General features: G+C 41.8%; 1 protein-coding gene across 7 annotated transcripts in view; it reads right to left on the minus strand.

Moving 5' to 3' along the window:
• The window catches only part of birc6 (baculoviral IAP repeat containing 6), an 89,015-nt gene that overhangs the window by 59,640 nt on the left and 7,533 nt on the right, over window positions 1-21,842 (minus strand). For 4 of the 7 annotated variants that reach the window (XM_026285581.1, XM_026285578.1, XM_026285580.1 and 1 more), the window contains exons 4-36: window positions 17,585-17,778; window positions 15,714-15,825; window positions 13,063-13,145; window positions 12,721-12,943; window positions 12,463-12,632; window positions 12,309-12,367; window positions 10,691-12,187; window positions 9,126-9,275; window positions 8,641-8,866; window positions 8,225-8,385; window positions 7,980-8,111; window positions 7,743-7,874; window positions 7,419-7,585; window positions 7,017-7,150; window positions 5,969-6,130; window positions 5,749-5,880; window positions 5,501-5,598; window positions 5,160-5,307; window positions 4,927-5,060; window positions 4,685-4,831; window positions 4,158-4,345; window positions 3,761-4,060; window positions 3,418-3,517; window positions 2,886-3,100; window positions 2,573-2,781; window positions 2,119-2,465; window positions 1,750-1,969; window positions 1,519-1,655; window positions 1,298-1,435; window positions 1,020-1,150; window positions 796-927; window positions 464-679; window positions 79-262 (exon numbers count right to left, since the gene is read on the minus strand). In XM_026285581.1, the coding sequence (XP_026141366.1) occupies window positions 79-262; window positions 464-679; window positions 796-927; window positions 1,020-1,150; window positions 1,298-1,435; window positions 1,519-1,655; window positions 1,750-1,969; window positions 2,119-2,465; window positions 2,573-2,781; window positions 2,886-3,100; window positions 3,418-3,517; window positions 3,761-4,060; window positions 4,158-4,345; window positions 4,685-4,831; window positions 4,927-5,060; window positions 5,160-5,307; window positions 5,501-5,598; window positions 5,749-5,880; window positions 5,969-6,130; window positions 7,017-7,150; window positions 7,419-7,585; window positions 7,743-7,874; window positions 7,980-8,111; window positions 8,225-8,385; window positions 8,641-8,866; window positions 9,126-9,275; window positions 10,691-12,187; window positions 12,309-12,367; window positions 12,463-12,632; window positions 12,721-12,943; window positions 13,063-13,145; window positions 15,714-15,825; window positions 17,585-17,778 (6,778 nt within the window). The remainder of the gene's footprint in view (window positions 1-78; window positions 263-463; window positions 680-795; window positions 928-1,019; window positions 1,151-1,297; window positions 1,436-1,518; window positions 1,656-1,749; window positions 1,970-2,118; window positions 2,466-2,572; window positions 2,782-2,885; window positions 3,101-3,417; window positions 3,518-3,760; window positions 4,061-4,157; window positions 4,346-4,684; window positions 4,832-4,926; window positions 5,061-5,159; window positions 5,308-5,500; window positions 5,599-5,748; window positions 5,881-5,968; window positions 6,131-7,016; window positions 7,151-7,418; window positions 7,586-7,742; window positions 7,875-7,979; window positions 8,112-8,224; window positions 8,386-8,640; window positions 8,867-9,125; window positions 9,276-10,690; window positions 12,188-12,308; window positions 12,368-12,462; window positions 12,633-12,720; window positions 12,944-13,062; window positions 13,146-15,713; window positions 15,826-17,584; window positions 17,779-21,842) is intronic. The other 3 variants (XM_026285579.1, XM_026285577.1, XM_026285576.1) reach the window with 2 other exon arrangements.

A 21,842-nucleotide genomic window follows, 5' to 3' on the forward strand; every position in this document is an offset into this window, starting at 1 on the left:
GACAACATCTTAATATAAAACATGTATGACAGGCGATGGACCGCTGAGAACATCTTTTCAAACCTAAAACACACACACCTGCAATGATGTCCTGCAGCATGCAGGTGAGCGAATACTGGGCCCAGGCTCCGCCCCATGAGATGTCCCCACGGTTAAAGTCTGTTCCCACCAGTAACAGCAGTAACCTCTCCAGCTGCTGTTCTGAAACCACCTCACACAGGTGGATTGTGGGTCGTGTTGCATTTGCTATTCTGGCCAACACCTGAGCAGGCGAAGGAGATTCATTTAGAACAATTGAGATAGATATGGTCAATAACAAAACACTGTCGTCCAAAGGTTTAAAGTCAAATGTAACCGACCCCAAAACCTTTTAATGGTACTAAACCTTTTAATGGATCAAAATTTAATAGCTTTCAAAACAAGCACTTTTTTCCCTTTCTGTGAGTCGAAAAGTATGTTGCACCTTGCAGACGAACAGCAGCAGGTCTGCGTGACAGGTAAAGTCCATGGAGAGGAGGAAGAGAGCGAGCTTCTGGACGACGCAGATGCAGCGCTCATGAGACAGCGTGAAGGGAAGGAGCTCCACCTCAGGGGTCTCTTTTGCCACCGATGCCTCTGAGTCCAAGGTGGAGCGTGGCCATTCGGCTGTCCGCCTCAATCGGATCAGATCTTTAAAGTGCTGGGGGAAACAAGGACAACAGGGTTAATGTTACAATCTGTTCAAAGGCTGCCCTTAATGCTGTTCCACACCCAGCACTAAGGGATAAGGAGTTAAACAAAAGTTTGGATTCTCACCTTGGACGTGGCTTGTTTGAGTTTGGCCTGCTCCACCAGCAGCTTGTAGGAAGAGCCTTTGTTGCTCTGGATTTTCTCTTTCTCGATTTGCTCTACTAAAGCCTTCTGTTTGGCTTTCAATAAATTCAACTGCTGCAGTGAAAGGAGAACTGATCAACACCCACACTATACATGATGAGGAAAACATTATATGAGCACAGGATGTTTGTGCGAGACACATGTACCTGTTTATGGTGGACTAGCTGTTTGCGGATCTTGCGTGAATATAGACGATCTAAACTGCTGTTGTTGCCTTTGGCGGATCTGCTTGGGTTCTGAGACTGCAGACTGTTGTTTATGAAACTCCACTGGTTCCCTGGTAGATTGGAAAGAGGATGCACATTACCGTTAAAAGAGTCTTGGTGAGCATAAAAGACTTTAGAAACATACAAAACATTTTAAAGTTAACTACAAAAACAGTGGATTTTCAGTTGTAATACTTGACCAAGTTTAATCATTATACCTGTGAAAGATCTTTCTCGGTCTTTAACCCCTAGAGGTTTCTTGGCTGCAGAGGCTTCATCTTCCACACTGGCCACATAGTCGAGCAGTCGAGAGACCAGCATGACCACCCAGCTGATCATGGGGATATCCAACACGCCTATAAACACATACAAATCTGTACCAAAACCATAAACGCACATAGACACACATTACAAACAAAACTCTTTCTCAAACATTCACCTTCTGTCCTGCGGTGCTGTGCTGCACTAGTTTGTTGCAGAGGGGATAACAGTGTGTCCAGAAGGTTCAACAAACCCTCCAGAACCCCACTGTTACTCAAAGATCTTTGGCCAATACAGGACAGCAACATAAAAACCCTGAGGAAATGAAAAGACTTGAGGCCAGAGTATCCTTTAGGAATAGTTCTGATAATGCTATCCAACTTCTGCAAGAGTGTGTTGTTTGTGTTACCTGTCCTGAGGAAAGATAAGCGACTGCTCAGAGTTGTAGAGCTCCTGAAGGACGTTGGACAGGAACTGGCCCCACCACCTCTCGCCTCCACACAGCTGCACCAGCAGCAGACCAGCATGCAGACGGATCTTAGGAGTTCCGCTGATGCACAGCTGCTTAAAGAGCTCCTCACACGCCTGGGCGTGAAACGTGTTCTGCAACACTGAGGGCACAGAGTGACCTGAGCGAGTGAGAGAGAGAGAGAGAGAGAGAGAGAGAGGGAAACCATTCATTCTGGCATTTAAACTAAAGAAATGCTAAAAGGGCATTTCAAATGTAATGTAATTTGAAAAAAAGTGAGGTGGTGTTGGGAAAGGTTCCCTCCCTCACCATTACAGCAGTGCAGCAGGCTGAGCAGTGTGTCCAGTAGGTATCTGATGATAGTTCGGAGCTGCTCCGTAGAAGATTTCTGGACCAGCTCTCTGGGGTCGTAGCTCTCGGGCAGGTGTTTCCGTGTGGCTCCGAGAGACACGCGCAACCTCTGGACAGCGTGGTGAGCCAGGTTGAGCTGCAGCTGGAGCTGAATGCAGTCTTGGTAAGCAGAGAAAACACGGGAATCCTCTTCAACTGCTTTATCGGGCTTGCGCAGGAAGTACTGAGCATTGTTAGCGCTGTTAAGAGGTGGCAGATCGATGTTCTGAAGTAGCGTCTCAAGTCGATGACAGGCCAGATTATACCTATAAGAGTAAAATCAAAATCTTGCTGATCCCAAAATTTTGAATGGTAGCAGTAGCATGTCATTTAAAATATTGAACGCCATTGGCAGCTTTTCAGCCTCACTGACCTGCACTGAATGTCCTCCTGCAGGGCCACCATCATTGACAAATGCTGATCCAGATCTGGCTGACTGGCAGCTTCGCTCTCTCCCCTCAGAGGATCATGCATCAGCTTCAATTCACTTTCCCATGGCAGGATATAGGTGTGGCCGTAATAGAAACCCAATGGGATTTTAGCCCGGGCATTAGTGCTGCCGTATCGTCCAATCACAGTGATCTGGGAGAAGGGCACAGAGTGACAGTGATGTCTCTACATAAAAATTATATTCGCAGACTGCTATGAGCCCTGTGCAGATTTGATTATGCTAAATGTGTATAAACCTTCATGAATCTGCAGACGGGAGGAGGCAACAAGTCGTGAAGAATCAGTGAGTGTGTGCTGATATCTGTGGCCACCACGAGCCGCCTTCCATCCACCTCCTCCCCGAGAGTCCAAATGTCGATGGAAAGGGAGGCCAAGTCAGCGCATGTGGGGATCAGTGCATCTGTCAGCAACACCGGCCGGCCGAAATCTAGAGTCACAAACCGCCTTGCACCTACAAAGTGACATTCAGTCTTTACGTCAAAATGATATTGGCAAACCAAACCATACAGCAAATGCACCGCACAGATCGAGGATCCGCAATGAGGAAGAAATAGAGTATTTTCTACAGCAGTGATTATCAACCAGGAAGCCAGGACTCACTAGGAGGCCTCAGCAGACTTCTATGTGGGCCTCAAGATAACTCAAAAAACCAGAACTAAGGACGCCGGGGGAGCAACAGAGATATTTACCAGCATGCTGCCCTTTATTGTTTGCCCTGGCTCCCTGGTTGAGATCCACTGTTCTAGTGTGAGAGCTAATGTGAAGTACCTGAGTGCATCCGTTCAATTATTATGGACTGATGTGGTGGAGGCTGAAGAAAGTGAGAGGCTTGTGAGATTGCCAATGCCAAGCCACTTCCTATGGGGTTCTGTAATGAAAACATACCCACACACATTAGCTGAACGCATCCCACAAGTTCAACTAAAGAAGGTAAATAACGCACAGCCCCTTGCAGGAAAATAACATATATGTTATGCTACCTTACCTATTAGCCTCTGCTATTATGCAAAATGTTCCCTTAAATCCATTTTGGAGTATTTTTGATGAGAGAAAATGAAACCCTGCTAAATAATAATCATTATATAAGCAGGAGGAGGTTTTCAGAACTTACTGGTTTGGCTTTCTGTGTGTTTTTGTTCTGTGCTGAAAGGTTCACAGGTGGAGGATCAATGACAGATCCCGGGAAGAGCTGAGCCAGTTCCACACTAATAGCCGCAGACACTGCCTCATTCGGTGGGGTGAGAGGCGGCGTCATGAACAGCGGTGTAGTTTTAGGGGTGGGAGGGATGACGTCAGAGGGGTGAATGAAGAAGCCTGGGGCTGAGGACGGGTTGGATGGCACTGAGTTGACAACGCCTGATGCTGCAGTGGCTGCGGTGGTCTGGTGAAGTTTGGCCTCCAGCTTCGCCTTCTGTTTCATAAGATAACAAATTACATAAAGTCAAAGTACTGAAAAAAACAAGACATTGAGATTATTAAAATGAATGAAGAATGCATTCATGTATGACCTGCTGCTGGAGTTTTAGAAGCTGTTGCTGCTTCTCCTGAAGAACTTGAAGCTGCTGTTCGGCAGACACCATTGCATGAGACAGGGACTGAAGGGCCACCTGTGCAGCTGAGCTAAGGGCCGTAGAAGCCTCACCAACGCTCCCAGCAGACAGCCCGGTCACTGTGGGCGTCACCCCAAAGGTGCTCACTGTAGAAGAACGTAAAGGGAAACAAGAACAGATTTCAGCGCTAAAGATGCGTTCACCTTAACCAGTGCTCAGCTAAATTCTGCGCACAAAATCCAGTAATTTAGATTGGGTTTTTGCTGATTTTGCAAAAGGTTACAGTTGCTCATACAAATTGTCAGAAGTTACTTGCTTGGCTGCTTGGTTTGAAAGTCACATCGATGTGAGCTGTGCCTCATGCTACACTTTTGACAAAACTTCATGTAGTGTGACCACACCTTAAAGATGAGGTCCGCGATGATGCGGTTGGTGGCAAAAGAAACATAATGCGAAAGAGAGGAAAAGGTAAGTAGGTTATGTACCGGTGAACATACTTGCATCATCCCTCTCCACCCTGGTGCCATCACTGGTGGAGATGCAAGTAAAGTGTAGGGGTTCGACCTCCAGCAGGCCGGTCAAAGCTGTAAAACTGCCCTCTGCGGCCCCGCTGCTGTTCACCTTTCCATTACCTGACATTAGACACAACAACCATTACATGTTTGTCTTTCCTATTTGGATATTTACTGATGAATGTAAGTGCTTGAGGAAGAATGTATTTACACACCTGAGAGAATATCGGACAAGTCGATCTCATCCGACTGGACCCCAATGCTGCTGCTAAAGGCATTCTTACAGGAAGACCCGCTCACCTCCAGGTCAAACAGTACTGGGTCAAAAGGAGACCCATACAGACCATATCTGAAAAGAGAGGACCATGACAAAACCATTTCACTTCCTTAAAACGATCACTTCGACATGCTTAGAAAAAGCTTTTTTGTTCTAGTATATAAAGCTGACCTGGTCTGCAACAGCGCCTCAAGTGGAGTCAGGCGGTCCTGCAGCTGCCGGGAGACAGCAGTGAGCAGAGAGGCGCAAGCGGTACTGCACCCGGCCAGGTCCTCATCTTTCACATAATTTAACAGGACAAAGTACCAGAAGACAGATCCTGAAAAACAGAGAAAGACAGTTACATAGGCATAAAATAAGTGCATATTTATTTCTGCAAAAAAAAACTTTGAACATTAGTATAGTTTAATAAATAGCTTATGTTTTTGAATGAAACTGTCTTTTCACTAGGACAAAATTAATTGGCACTATACATGTTCAACATTTCTAATAAAAAAAACTATAATAATTACCTCCTGTGGCAGCAGCAGGCAAATAAGGCATATTATCCAGAAGAGCTTTAAACAGAGCCTGGCCAAAACCCTGCTGACCAGGGTCTCCTTTACCGGTACTGAAACGTCAGACACACATACATCCATTAGACTTAGTGAACAAGGCATCACTGTATCTGAACATGTTAACTGGACCGTCTGGTTCATTAGTTCTGCAATGAGACTACAAGACTGAAGATCAGAAAAATACAGTGAGGTTGCAAACTCACCTAATACAAAGTGCAAGAAAGCGAGAGCATTTGTGAGCTATACTGCGTCCAGCCTCAAAGAAACACGCCCTGATGATTTCAGTCAGCCGTCTCCTAGTTTTAGTCAAAAGCCCCTCCTTCCCCTCTCTCAAACTAAAGGAGGAGGTATTATAAAATTCATTAAAAGAGGCAAGAGATAAAATCGAGAGACTAAAAATACTAGCTCACTGTGGCACCTCACCTGCAGGATCCGTTGGAGTAGACCCCTGCCAGCCAGCAGAGAACGTCCAAAATAAGACTCTGACAGTGTTCTGAGCTCTGCCCGTCTTCTCCGTGCTTACACAAACCTCTTAGCAGCTTTTCATGGAGCTCAGGAAACTGAAGCATTGCACAGCGTTGCACTCTGGGAAATAAAAGCAGACAGAGCATATTCAGACAATGGACTGGATATTGTATTCTTTAAAATGCCTTACTAAAACAAGGTAATTCCTTTCTTAATGTGGAAACTAATACATGCATTGCATACACTACCATTCAAACTTTTGAGTGTACGATTGTTTACATATTACATGTGTGTGTACTGTGTATATTTATTATGTATATATAAATACACACACTTTTTTAAGATTTGTAGACACACACACATATATAAATATTTAGTGTTCCTGTAGCTCAACTGGTAGAGCATTGCATTAGCAAGCGCAAGGCTGGGGGTTCGAATCCCAGGGAACACATTATAGTAGAAATTTGTTAGCCTGAATGTACTGTATGTTGCTTTGAATAAAAGCGTCTGCTAAATGCATAAATATTTAATACAATACATATTTTATACACATAAACATACACGGTACACACACATATTGTATGTAAACAAACTTTCAATGTGATTAATCACAATTAAATGTTTTTGCAGCCCTAGATCAAATCTGAAAACAGAGATAGTTGTTACAAAAAAAATTCAATTTCAAAGAAATTCTGTTCTTTTGAATGTTCTATTCATCAACCACAAAAAAATATTAAGCAGCACAACTGTTTTCAACATTGCTGACAATAAGAAACATTTGAATCAAATCAGCATATTAGAATGTTTTCTGAAGAATCATGTTCAAATTCTGATTAGCCTTCATAGTAATGAATTATATATGAATGTATATTAAAATAGGAAACAGTTATTTTTAATATATCAGAATTTGACCGTTTTACTGTATTTTTGATTAAACAAATGCAGCTTTGGGGAGCATAAATCCAAACTTATAGTGTAGTGTATTATGCATACATCTATCTCTTACCGTTCTTTGGGTACAGACGTTTTCTTAAACCTCCTAATTGTGACAGACACTTCCTGGAGCAAGTCACAGCCCCGCAGGTTATCAGGCTTTTTAGGGGCAGACTGAGGGTCTGCTTTAGAAGTGGAGGCCTTTTCCTGAAAAGCAGCGAGATGTTATGAAAATGAAAGCTGCCATGTTGGACATCATTTGGCCTTTACCTCTGTGCAAAGAGCACAAATCAAGTGAAGAGTTCTTTCTTTTATGAAGCAATGCAGCTTTACAGCCACTAGAGGGGTCTGTATAGCAGTTAGACAACTGAAGATCAGCCCCAAACCAGCATTCAAAGCTATGAGGTCAGGCTTGAATGAACACAAAGGATTACACACTTCTGTTTAAAATGCCGCAAAAGTGTTTGTACTGTACCTTGGTGGCCTGAGCCCTCTGCAGCAGGGATGAGAGCGAGTGAGCTTTACTACTGTGAGGTTTGGCTGAGGGCATCCTCACCACTGGCCTCAAGCTCTCATCCAGACCCTTGTCATTCGCTGCCTTAATGTGCACCAAGAACGAACGATACTTCCCCCCTGCCATGCCTAGAAAGGGGAATGAAAGGACAATTTGTGTTGCATATTCACACAAGTTAAATACTGCAGTTCTGTACAGTTTTTTTTTTTGTTAAGTCTTCTGGCATATTACAGGATGGGAGGAAGTGGCTGCTTTAAATGGCTTGTGATGAATGTTCGGGCGAACCTTTGAGGAGTTTGGGACTTGTAAGGCTAAGCATCCCTGCGTGTCCAGAAAGATCCAGTCCACTGGACAACCACACGGGCCCACACAGGATATCATCTTTGTGCTCCTGCAGGAACGGACAGAGCCTGGAGCCTGAGACAGACACAGATGTAATATTAAAGAACACGTGACAGACGTTAGCATAACAAGTGGACGTTTTCAGGTGGTCAAGACGGCTTAATCATCTGGACTCTTTACCTGGCGACTCCTCGATGTCCATGAACTGGATGTCCTCTGAGAAATCATGCAGATGTGGCTGTCCGTTCTTCTCTCCATTTGAGTGCAAGGCATGAGACAATGGGAAAACAATCTGCCTGTCCACTGCTGTCTCTGCAGGTACAAAGTTTTACACAACAAAAGATTAATTTAGGGAATAAAATCAAACTATCAAACTAAAAGATCGAACTATTCTACAGCATGTTTTCTGGTTATTGGAGACTCACCGTTCACTTTGCCTAGGCCTGGTGCTTTGTTCTTCAGCAGTGTGACCTGGATTTGTGGGATGTTAGTAATACTGCTGTTTAGCACAAACTTGAAGTCCACATGTCCAACCATGCAGGCTTTGGGTAAGACAAGCTCAAACACATGTTCATCCCAGCTGGAGCTAAGAGAGAAAGATATTACACATAACATGAAAAAAAGGAGGGAAATGTCTACAGAAACATCAGTTTTAAATCTGTTTTTGGCAAACAGATTTGAGGACCAGAAAGAACTGTTGTATAAATAAATGTGCATGTGTCTGATTTTAACTACACATGCTTTCTTATACACATAATCACGTGTTTTAAGGTCAAAAAAGTACTTTGAGGGCAGGTGCATGTTGTATGAGGAAGAGTGTGGTTTGTTTGTGAATGCACACCTGTCGCTCTGTAGCTTCCAAGTGCGTGTGTGTTGCGCGGCGTCGCCGTGGTGCTGCTGGTGAAGGTGTTGTGGATGCCGCCGTTGTTGCTGTTCCTGCTGCACCTCCGCCCAGCAAGGGGGCACTGTTGCGGAGAAGCGTGGCGTCAGCGTTTCAAAACGTGTTAGTTCCACAAGAGAAGAAAGTGTCTCTACTGTCAATGGCTGGTCCACCAGGAGGTCAACTCCTGCCAAAAGACACACAGCTTATAATACAAACAACAATCATTTGATTTACACACAGAGAGAAATACAACATCAGATGATCAATTTTCCTGAAAGCACACTGAGCATTAGCTGCTTTAAACAGACAAATTTCAATTCAACAGGGCAAATTGATTTCTGATGTGAGGTAGATGAAGGGGCAAATTAAATAAACTATCTGAACCTCCTGCACCATGTTAAACAGAGAAACACAAGTTTAATATGCCTCCATGTGTCACTCACCTTGGATACCTGGGCTCGAAGGATTTGATGTGGGTTTTGCTCCGTCCAGTAATTGCTCTGCCCTATTAGACATGGGGCCGTCGACAAAAATGTCGGCGTCATCGATATCATCACACACACCTCCAATTTGAAGGAAATGAAGTTCTCCACCTTCACATAGGGAAAAAAGAAACTTGTGTGACCAAGTGCTCAAGCTTTTTATAGTAAACCATGAATAGCGTAACTGCATGTAAAATGTTCACTGCAAGTAAAAATATCAATCTAAACTAGAAAGTATAACACTTTCTAAATTTTCTGGGGAAAATGGGGTTTTCTTGTGCAAAAATTCTTAAGACGATATTCTGGTCACAAGTCAATATGATATCTATGATAATCTGAATATTCTATATATTAATTAGTTATTGCCTTCAATGAAAGTGCGGAAGTGTTTTATCATCCATCAGGTGAACAGTCAGATAGCTTTATATATATATATATATATATATATATATATATATATATATATATATATAAAAATAGTAGTACTGGCAAACCTCTTCAAGGTATGCGGATTATACATAGGGTTAGAGGCTTGTTCAACTAACTAACTGAGAGTATATCTAACAGTAATTTTATTCTTAAAAGGGTCATATGATAAATTTTCCCTTCTCACTTTTCAGAACGTTGAGCTTTGTAAAAATTGACGCGTTTCAGAAAGGCGCGGCATATAGGAGAAACAATGATGTACAGTATGTGGAATATAATGTTTTTTTTTTTTTACCTTAAATACATTTAATTACACCAAATCCACCAAATAATGTTCTTTTTAGCAACATCATATGAACCCTTTAATCAAACTACTCATTAATACAGTGAGGGACAGCAAGAAAACCGAAACTGAAAGCCAGGGATGGAAGTCCCTGTTCTATCTTATTCTAATACATGCACAGATGTGATAAAGTCTTCTTGAGGAGCATATCAGCATATTAAAATGATTTCTGAATGATCGTGTGACACTGAAGACGGGGTAAGAGCTGCTGAAAATCCAGCTTTGCCATCATAGGAATATATTACATTTATGCATACTCAAAAACACAACAGCAAAGCAGGCATTAACTGACCAAAGCAACAGATTTATAAACTGTACTTAATTGTTTAATTCAGCCAATCAAAAGAGCAATACATATAATTAAACCAGTCCAATGCACAAAAAATTCACCCAACCCTTGACTCACCAAGGTCACTTCTCATGAATGTAAGCAACTTGGTTTGGAGAAGTTGTGGCCCTAGTGGTTAGAGAGTTTAAAGTCGTGGTCTAGTGGTTAGAGAGTTTGACCGAACCCCAACTACTCCCAGGCCGCCGCAGCATAAACGGCTGCCCACTGCTGCAGTGTGTGTTCACGGTGTGTGTGTGGTTACTGCTCTGTGTGTGCACTTTGGATGGGTTAAATGCAGAGCATAAATTCTGAGTATGGGTCACCATACTTTGCTGTATGTCAAAGAAATGGTGGACCTCCACACCTCATATGCCCTTGTTAGTGAACAAGACACGAAGAAGCCGGTTATAAAGCATCTGTGTTGCTTACCTTTTGTGCAGGCACATAGCCGGTCGGTGCCTGAGCAGTAGGTTACAGAGACGAAGGGGTCCATCTCCTCTGTCCCATCTTTCTTGGGTGGCTCCACCTTGGCCATCACCTCAAGGGTGGACAAGTCTAAAATCATGATGTAACCTGCCTGCGTAGTCACCACCAGGTGTCCAAGTCCAGCCACCTCTCCTCTCTTTTCCTTCCCAATGGCAGTTACCATGCTTGGGCCCGCTGTCACTGCAGACGCAACGGTCCCTGTGCCATTTTTGAGTCCTGAAGGTGTAGACTCCTCTGAAGTTTCCTCTCCGTCATCTTCTCTGCTATCCAGCACATCTGGTGGCAGGAGGAGGAGAGATGTGATGGCATCCCGTGGGTCACGAATCTGCTGGACCTTCACCGGTTCCTCCTCCAGGGTTACGATGCGGGTGGAGTAATTCAACTTGTAGAGCGCAAGGTATCCGCCACCGCCACCACTACCCCCTAGAGGTCTGGAAGTATGGGGCTGTTGCTGGTCATGAGGGGGCAGGATGAGAGGGGTCTGTGGAGGAGAGGTGCCTGAGTGGGCGTCATGGCCATTGGCCAATGTCTGTCCTTTGCGATGGCCACAGAGAGCCGAATGCAGACGGTTGAGGGTGTTTAACACCTCCACCTGATTGATAGCGCTAAGGGACTCTACGGAGCATGGCTGAAGACCGACTAACAAGTGTAATCCATCACTGCAGGGCGTGATTGAGTCAACGTAAAGGTTCTCTTCCTCTAATGCTTTTGGCAACCGCAAGCACTGCACCAGAGAGCCCGGCCGCGGAGCCAGAGAGCTCCACTTTTCCCCATCCAAAGGTCCGAGCCCAGACGCCGCATCCGCGAACTGCTGGATGTACGTGATGGGAGGGTCCTGCAGCAGCAGCTGCTCGTGTGTGTCAAACTCCATCTCGATAATCTGTGGGACAGTAAAGCCCTCCTCATGAAGCCCTTTGCTCATCAGGTTGTTCATCTGGGTGAACACCTTCCCTGAAGACTTCTCATCTGCTTCCTTGATGCTGTACAGGAGTAGTACAGGCATAGTCCTTTGCACAGGGGCAGGTAGTGGTAGGTTCGGGGAGCCCAGGTCTGTGGGGGGACTACAGGTCTCAATCTCCATGGGACCCTGGTCTGTTGCAAGCCCCTCAGAGGCAGCAGTCCTTACTGGGCTATCCATGGAGCGCCGAGATGGAGGGGGACCTAGTGGAGAACTAGCTGCTGACCGGTAGCTTAGCAGTCCTCCGGCAAGCAGACAGGGGAAGGGAATGTTGTGGTGCTCAGCCAGCCTTTCCTTAGCCTTGTCAGCTTTTGGGGGACCCAGTGAGAGCGGAGGGTTGGCGCCCAGCTCTTCCAGGTCTTTAACTGTGTCCTCCAGCACACTGGCCACCACCTCCCACTGCAACTTCTCAGGCTGCTGTAGGACACTGAGAGCGGTGACTCCCAAACTCACCTCCATTGTCTCTTTCTGACCCAATGGGCCTACACAAATGGAAAGCAGGAAAACAAAAAAAGGGGGTGTTTGGTGACAACGTTGAGTGCAGATACAGTATGTTGAAAAAACATTGTCAATACATGAAAACCAATGTCCAAGTGCTTTTACCTGTGACCGACTCTGATCTGGAATGCTCTTCACTGTCCGAGTCCTCTATCTGGTCATCACTAGGTACAAAAACACAGGACATGTTCAATACATAAAACAACAGAGTAAGACATCTTAAAAAAAAAACTTAAGTATGTAAATGTAGGTTCAAAACCTGTCTCCCTCTAGTTTGGGTAAGTCAGAGCAGCAGGTGGCCTCTTCTAGCCAGGAGAGCGTGGGTCTTCGTGATTCTGTGCCTGTGAGACTCTGCTGCTCACTGCCGGACAGGATCAGCTGCCTCAGGATGGCTGGGTCATATGGGTTCACCTCAAACTTTAAATGCACCTGAACAGTTGAGAAAAACATGGAGGTTTAGGTGTACTGAGCCATTCTCATCCACTTTAGAAATGAACAAAAGAGATTAATAACAAACCTTCATAAGCTTTGAAACATCCCAGATGCAAATCTTCCCCCTTTTGGTTGCGGTAGCAAGGAAATGAGGGCAGCTTCCGAACCCATAGCACACGATTTTATCCGAACCATCTGCACTGGGAAACTGAGCTGGGCTGGTGGCCAAAGTGACGGACAGCGGAACGTTTTGTGTGTGCTCGCCTTTCACAAACGGACAGTTGGGAGAATGGCGCTCATGCTCAGACCTAAAAAGGTATCGAAGGTTTTATTAGGATGGTCACAAAGAGGATTTTTCTCAGCTCTTGGCCCTTGTTATGGTTCATGTTTGAGTGTGACATTGTAGTTTAAGTGGGGTGCTTCTCACCAGGGCTCATCTGTAGGTTCCCAGCAAACTAAACACACACTGCAGGTGAAGCACATTGCCCGGTCATCACCTGTGGATGCAGGCTAGAAGGAAGAAGACCGTTGTTAGCATCATCAATAGTTCAAAGACACATTTAAAGACCTAATACAAGGGGACAAACACAACACATTATAGCACCAAAATGAGTGCTTTGGAAACATGTTGTGACATTTTGAACCTAATTTATAACCTAAGATAACTGCTAATCTGATCTGCTCTTCAGCATGTAGGGCCCTGTGATTTCCACAACATGGTTAAAATGGACGGAATCCAGTCATAAAAATCTATTTACTGTATAAAGCGGAATGTAAATGTAATTTGCCAAATTTGGATGGATACATCAAAAGTAGGTCAGTACAGTTATGGTCATTTGCAGTCAGTCGCAAACATGAGGTGAGGTGCGAGCGGGCATGTATGTGGGAATGGCATGTCACGCGTGCTATTATAGCCTACTGCCTGTGAACCTTAAAATGCATATTTTAAATAAATATTATATAATTATTATATATATATATTAGGGGTGTAACGATACGCGTATTCGTATTGAACCGTTCGGTACGACGCTTTCGGTTCGGTACGCGGTACGCATTATGTATACCGAACGGTTCGTTGGAGTAATTAATTATATTTGAAAAAAAAAAAAAAAGAGAGAGAGAGAGAGAAAGAAATATAATGATATGCGTTCAACAAGGTAGCCCAATAACCCAAACAACGTAACAGGCAACGCCCCTGACACTCCCGAAGAAGAAAAAAACACCATCTTATATGTTTATGTTAGGCTACTCAGCAGGCGCTCGCTCACTCAGTACGCGCTGAAGGCTCGTTGCAAAATAGCCAATGCGTTTAACAGACTAGAAATGAGAAGATCCTCCAATAACCAACAGGTCTGGTGTTTGGGTGCACTTTGGATTCCCTTTAAGCTATAATGGTGATGGCAAGAGAGTGGTGGATAAAAAAACAACGGTATGTCGCATCTGCAACATGACAGGGTACACCAGCGGGATTACAAAAAAAAAAAAAAAAAAAAAAACCAGCGGGAATATCTGGGATATATGCGTCAGTACTATCTGGGAAAAGACGAAAAAAAGGAGAAACATGCACGCAGCAAACTATCCCTGCAGCATTTAGACACTATAGCTTACAGGGAATCCAACCCAAACACCAGACCTGTTGGTTATTTTAGGATCTTATATTTCTGGTCTGTTAAATGCATTAGACATTTTGCAACGAGCCTTCAGCGCGTGCTGAGTGAGCGAGCGCCTTAGGGGCCGTTCACATATCGTGCCTAAAAACGCATGGAAAACGCTAAGCGCGTCTTTCTCCTCCTTTCCAAAGCGCTCGGGCAGAAGCGCTCATGAGGCGTCTGTCTTTGCTAAGCAACAATGACGTGCTCTCTCCATGAGACGCGGGAATTTCAGCGAAGGATAAATGGATTTGCAGCACTAAAAATCGCTTGCAGTAGCTCTGCTACTGAATTTATTTCAAAATTGCAATCCATATACAACTATGATCAGCTGTTCCTTCATCTTGGCTGAGCTCTCAACGTTGTTACGGGAAAGGATGAAGCTGATTGGTTGGTTCTTGTCACATGACCCGCGGTGCGCTTGCGGCATTCTGAAAAGTTGAGATGTTTTTACATTTTGCTGTATCTAAAACGTATCGAACCGAACCGAACCGAACCGAACCGTGACATCAGTGTATCGTATCGAACCGAACCGTGAATTTTGTGAACCGTTACACCCCTAATATATATATATATATATATATATATATATATATATATATATATATATATATATATATATATATATATATATATATATTTTTTTTTTTTTTTTTTTATACAATTATTATTTTTTTCTTTTGATTAAACATGCTTTTCAAAATTTTACTTTTATAAAATGTTTTATAAACTGCTGTTTAATATTGTAGCAGGTTTCATGATTTCATTTAATTAGACTGACTAGACTAGACTGTTAACCTTAAAGAAACTTCAGTTCATGATTAATCACGTTTTCCCATTTCACTCTTTATTTCTTTAACTAACAGAATGTCCCTTTTGCTGTGGCATCACCCTTTCATCTGCAACACAGAGGCACTATTCTCCCTTCATTTCGTTCGGTTGGCATGACAACAGGGAACATGGGTGAGAGAAGTAGTGTGGTCTCTTTGGTTACCAGCACAGCTCAACCCTCCTTGGCACCAATGTATCAGTGCATAATCGGGAATTCCCTGATTTTACAATAAAACCGAAAGCAAAACATTCATAAAATGGTCTTTGAACTCATAATAGACACCTCAAACATTACCTGACGGTACTGTCCTGTATTTATCTCTTTTTATATAGCCTGAACAATAAGAAAATACAATTCATTCAACTTGTTGACCCAGTTTTAGTTTTGTGCTCAAAATGATTTCACTTTCAATAGTGATACAAGCAGACTTTCACAATCAGTCAGTGACCATCAAGAGGACTCATTCAAATAGTGAAAAAAGAAACCAAAGATAATACATACCACACAAAAAGAAAAACGAATAGGACCTGAGCAGGGGAAAAATTTATAGGTGACAGTAAATCTGAAAAGAATCACTGCCATGGCAATGACACAAACCTGGTGATAAAAGCCTGCCTGGGCCATGGGATCAGGCTGAGCCCACCTGTAGCCAGTATGAGGCCAGGATGTGAACGTCTCTCTCCTGTTAGCTTCACTGTACATCAAAGACCTGTAAACATCACACATACACTCTTAAGTCAAAAAAATGTATCTTTAGTGGTGAAGAAGCACAAACAGCACTTTAAATCATTCTACATCCTCAAATCCACTTATTTCTGTAGGAAATATGAGCGGTGCTTGTCCATGCTGTCACCATATAAAGGTGTGCAGGGTGGTTTCCAGTGTGTTTTATGTGCGGTTACTTAAAGGGGTCGTGAAATGAGAAATCAAAATTCCATTGATGTTTTGACATATAAAGGCCGGGACACACCAAGCCGGCCAACCGTCTTTTGTAGTGTGTTTGGTGTGTTCCACTCAGTTTGCGAATCAGCGTTGGGGGAGTAGGAGTTGTCAGCAAGAGTAAGAACTCTGATTGGATGTTCAGTTTAGCAAACAGGTCCGTGCCGAGAATTAAAGGGAAAGTGATAAAAACATTAATGTAAATGAATGCGGTACAGACAGAAGGATGTTTTAAATGTTACGTGATCTTTCCCAATCGTTCTAATACGTAAATGTTTTCATAACAACATGAGCCGCTTAAATTGATGAAAGTATTCAATGTTACTGATATCAAAATGGTAAGCAAACACAGCAACTTAGATTATCTCGTATATGTGAACCTAGACCACAAAACCAGTCTTAAGACGCTGGGGTATATTTTTATGGTTCAAAATGATCGTTTTTCTTTTATGCCAAAAATCATTAGGATATTAAATGAAGATCATGTTCCATGAAGATATTTTGTAAATTTCCTACTGTAAATTTCAAAACTAAATTTTTTGATTAGTAATATGCATTGCTAAGAATTCATTAGGACAACTTCAAAGGCGATTTTTTTCAGTATTTAGATTTTTCTGCACCCTCAGATTCCAGATTTTCAAACAGTTGCATCTCAGCCAAATATTGTCTGATCCTCATAAACCATACATCAATGGAAAGCTTATTTATTCAGATGATTTATACATCTCAATTTTGAAAAATGTACACTTCAGACTGTTTTTTTGGTCCAAGGTCACATATCTTTGTTTCGGTTTCTCCTTTTAAATGATGAATATATATTATTGATAGCTGCTGATATTGACAGCTCATTCCTCTCACACATGCGCAGAATGCACGTGTTAGTTTGCCGTCAGCTGTTGTCTGTGCAGTGTGTTCGAGTGCAGCTTTTAGGTCCGACACTGCCAACACAAGGTGACAACACAGTCGGCTTTCATCACCACTAGTTCTTTGAAGTCGGCTTGGTTTGTCCTGGCCTTAAGAGGTTTCAGAGCAAGTTAGTCTAAAACCAGCTTATACTGAAACTAGACAGGAATGTTAGTAGATTAGCATCAGTAGAGTTGAACTTGAAAATGGTGCATTGACATCTTTCTGTGGTTGAGACAACATACTTTCTAATGTTCATTCATATTTATTTCATGCTGTAACTAGTAGTAAGAGATCAGTTCACATGCCGCTTGAACAGACACATTAAAGAGCCACAAAACTGTATTTATTGTTTTAAAAAAAAAAATATATTTTTTTAAATGACAAAATTATTATGCTTTGACTTTGTTTCATACAAAAAGTAAGGCCGTTGTCAATGTCCTCTTTGCTCTGTGATGTATTTTTCACTGCACCATGGCTTTCTGGACATAGCAATAGTAGCTAAAAGGGGTGGGTCTTTGCGAAGGGTCAATTCTCAAGCTGAGAAACATTTATAATTCTGAATGCTTTTATGCTATCACAAATAATCTGACAAACACTGAAGTGACCCTATCCTGTGCATTTACCTGTCTACAGAGCGGCCGGGTCCGATACCCAACTCTGGCCTGCCGCTCGGTAAGAGGTAGGAGAGTCTGTCCATGACTGAAGAGGCGACCGACAGTGCTGCGACATTCTGATTCAATTTTTTCAACTCGTTTACGATGGCACTGGTTACCACCTTCAGCACGTGATGAGGGAGATGGAAGGTCACAGTCGCCCACTGGAAAGTTAGAAAGATGGAGGGCGTCAGTACATTTAAACAGAATTTACATGCAAGATGGTGTATATAATAGGCCTACATCTTTTTTAGGAGCTTTTAACAGCTGCAAAGACTTTAGGATCTGCCTAATTTCAGGACAAAGTGTTTAAATATTTCTAAACTGAGATGTCTGAACAAGCTTGTTCACAACAATCCTGGCTTATTTGAACTTTCACTCTCATTTAAACCTAGAAAAAGCTCCAGTGTTCAAACATGAAAAAACATGATACACAATCTGTGCACTTTCCAGGCACCAAGGGCCTGGAGAGCTCCAGAACCCAGTGCAGTGGCCTGACAGGGGTCAATGGAAAGCGGCGTGAGAAATCCATCACCGTAGCTGACGCTCATTGTTACAGCAGTGCGATCTGGATGTCCGCCAAATCACAGAAAAAAGGGTGCTTGGATGACTACACAAGGTAACGCTGCACTTACTTTTTTTTTTTTTTTTTACCACATGAGGTTTATACTGTGGTCCACTGCGAAACTGCATGAAGAGGACTGCAGTAATATGCTGATGGCTTGGAGGACACAGGGGAGAAACATGCCGTCATTATTAACTGCAGAGGCCCATTTATTTTAAGACTCAGAAAGAAAGTGCTGATCTAGGATCAGTTCCCTTCCTCCTCCTAGATGAATATGACTTATGCGTAGATGGGGTAAACAGTTCCTAGATCAGCCTATATGGGGGATCCATATAAACACACCATTTAAATACAGGAGCGGCAGACTCCCAGTGCAATAACCAATGCTCTTGTTTTCTCATTACAAATATGCAATCTGTATGTACTATACACCAAAGACTAAAGAAATGTGTGTTTTCTGTACACATGCTTGCATCTGATAGAGACTGCAGCAATAAGAGCTCAAAAATGTAAGACTTTAAAATCTTTTAACAATTTAATATTACATTGTATTATTTTTTATTTATTTTACTCATTTATTTTTATATATTAATTTATGCTTTTAGGGTTTTTTTGGTAATTTTTTACATTTGTTGTATTTTGGTTATTGTACATAATTTTATTATATAACCACTTTATTTATTCGTATTGTGTTTTGTTTTTATTTTACAATTATTTTGATATTTGTTGTACACTGTTTATTGGTATTTTATTACTTGCACAACATTTTATTTTTTATGTTTTACTTAAACGTATGTAAAACAGTTATGCCAATAACTATACTGAGACCAAAAAATTCTTGCAAGGAAACAAAAATGGGGGGAAAAAAAGTGATCAATTTAGTAACTTTCTGCTGCATAGAGTACTACTGACACAACCTAAATCACAGTCACACCTAATCATGTGTTACTCTAAATGTAAGCGGAGTGTTTCTCTCTGCTCTTCACACTGCATTCTTACAGTAGCAGTCATGAAAGAATATGTATAAAGACAGAGGGATTCTTTAAAAGGACCTCAGTGCCCTCTGACAGGCTTCACCAGCACAGGTGCATTAGTGGGAGTCTTTGATCATCCTCCTGTTACTGCAGGGCTACAGATACACCTCAGAACACTGCAGCAATGCTGTTCAATACAGCCTGCGTGTGTCTCCACAGATAAGTCACTGTGAGCTATCGTCTCATGAATAATCTATACGCTGTAATGCTACAGGACTCAACTATTCTAGCTTAATAACAAACACACACACACATACGCGCGCACACTCAGTCAGACTGCATTACATCAGCAAACATGTCACCACACACACTGTGCAGCAAGGTTTTAATCCAACATTATGGGACCCACAAATTCAAGGAAAAGTAGCTTGCCAGACGCTCTGCAGCACTGAAACATGAAGCCAAATCCCAGCACTGCACAACAAAGAATGGATGAGCAATACTACTAGCGTTTGTGAGAGATGGGGAACCAGTCCTGTGATTAAAGAACACTTTAAGAACGCATTCCAAAATCAAGCCAAAGTCACATCAGATCCAGCTATAAATTTCATTAAAAAATTCTAGATAGGAAAAAATATATTTTCTATGGAAGTCTGTTTCTGCTTCAGAGTAAATCATTTAAGAAATAAAGTCACAATTGAGATAAATTAAGCAACGATTGTAAGATATGAAGTTGTAATTGTTAAATATCTTTAAAAAAACAACAACTGTGAAATATAAAAGATTGTAAAATATGATTTCCCAAATGTATAAAATTGCTAAATATAATGCCCCAAAGATATCAAAACAATTCAGAGAAATAAAATTGCTGTTGTAGCTATAAAGATGTAACGGAGATGTATATAGATGCATTGTAAGATCAACCCTCTACATTGTGAGTTAATCACTCGCATATGAGACCAAATCTTCACTCTGGGCAACTAAATGATGTCTAATATTAGCCAATGTAGAATAAATTCTCAGATTTTACTCGCCAGTGTGTGAGTTAAGAGGTTAAGTATAAGTTTAGCACAGATATATGTTCACTCGCCGAACACTTTGATGGAGCGCTTCAGAGTTTCACTCTCCAAGTGATCTGTGCTGTTTTTCAGTTCATCTGAATGGATGTACAATGCACCCGTATTTGACGTACCATAAGATCTACTGTGAAGGGTGCACGACTCGCCATTGCTTTCTTTCACACACACGCAGAGAGAGAGAGAGAGAGAGAGAGAGAGAGAGAGAGAATTGACACACTACATTTAAACAATATTCTTTGTTGTATTTTCCTGTCAAAATAATGGCATTTCTTTGGAATTCTTCGGCTTTTAAGAACTGCTGGGTTTTCTGGTAGTGGGCGGAGCTAATGTTAAAAAAAGGCAAATTAATTGGCTGGCGCTCATTTATTATCATCCCTGTTTTGATTTCAGCAAATCAGTTCGAGCGAACGCACACAACCTGATTAAAATTCATGAATCCAGCAGTTCATTAATCCACAGTGTGTGTAACAGATCTTATTAGTAGAATCAGTAGTTTTATTTAATTTTTTCATTATTAATTTTTTTTTTTTTTTTTTACAGAAACACTGAATGACCATAAAAGCACCACCACCAGTCCAGTTAAAATGTTCAGTTAACCCTCTGGAGTTGATTCAAGCATATACGCGTTATGAGGCATTTTCTCCTGATAAACCAGAAAATAACTTAAATTACACTTTCAGATTTGATTGTACAGATAAGAGCAATACATCAATCGAATCTTTAAAGGGTCTACTTTTTTTGTATATAAACATAATAATAACAAAACTTTGTGCATTTCTAAAACAAAGATAACAAACAAGGTGTGCTGTCTGCAGCCTTTGTTTGCGCTGATCTTCATTTACAAACACGTCATTAAAATGAACTGTAACTCAGTGAAGACTCAATGAAGAGACATGAGAGAGATATTTATAGAAAGCCTGGCATGTTTGTGCTGATTACAATGATATTGGACTTTAGCCATTTAGATGTTTATAAGCAACTGAAAAAAGCACAAATGTAATTGTGCATGACAAAACTTCTCCAGGCCCCAAAATACCCGTAGACCTCAGAGGATTAAATGACTAATATGCACTCAAACATTGTTATCAAGTTTATTTCTAATTACTTTTAATTTAAAATTATTAATTAATACTTGATTATTATAATGCTTGACTGAGTGACACTTATGTCAAGAGTGTACTTTCAGATATTTCAAAAACTGTCATTTTACAAATATTTACTTTATATATCAGGCTGGTTTGTAAACTAAAAAAACAAAAACAGTTTTAATTGTGAGCTATAAAGTCTAATTATTAGACATTTAAAAAAAGAACACAGATATTAAGCAAGTTTTCAGATATAAAGCCAATTATGAGAAATATAAGTCTCAACTGTTGCTATGAAGTAGAGGTGCTCCGATCACGATCGGCCGATCGTTAATGCGCATCTCGTCAGTAAAGCCGGTTCTCTAATCAGCGGTTAATTCCATCAGGTGCATGATTTCACATAGATCAGCTGTTACTTCACAGAGCCGTTGTTAACTGAGAAGATGCGCCAAAAAAATGCTGAAAATGAAGTGGATTTGCGCATCTTCTCTATTAACAACGGCACTGTGTAGTAACAGCTGCTCT

The sequence above is a fragment of the Carassius auratus genome, chromosome 17 (genome assembly GCF_003368295.1).
Source record: "Carassius auratus strain Wakin chromosome 17, ASM336829v1, whole genome shotgun sequence".
Taxonomy (NCBI): Eukaryota; Metazoa; Chordata; class Actinopteri; order Cypriniformes; family Cyprinidae; genus Carassius; species Carassius auratus.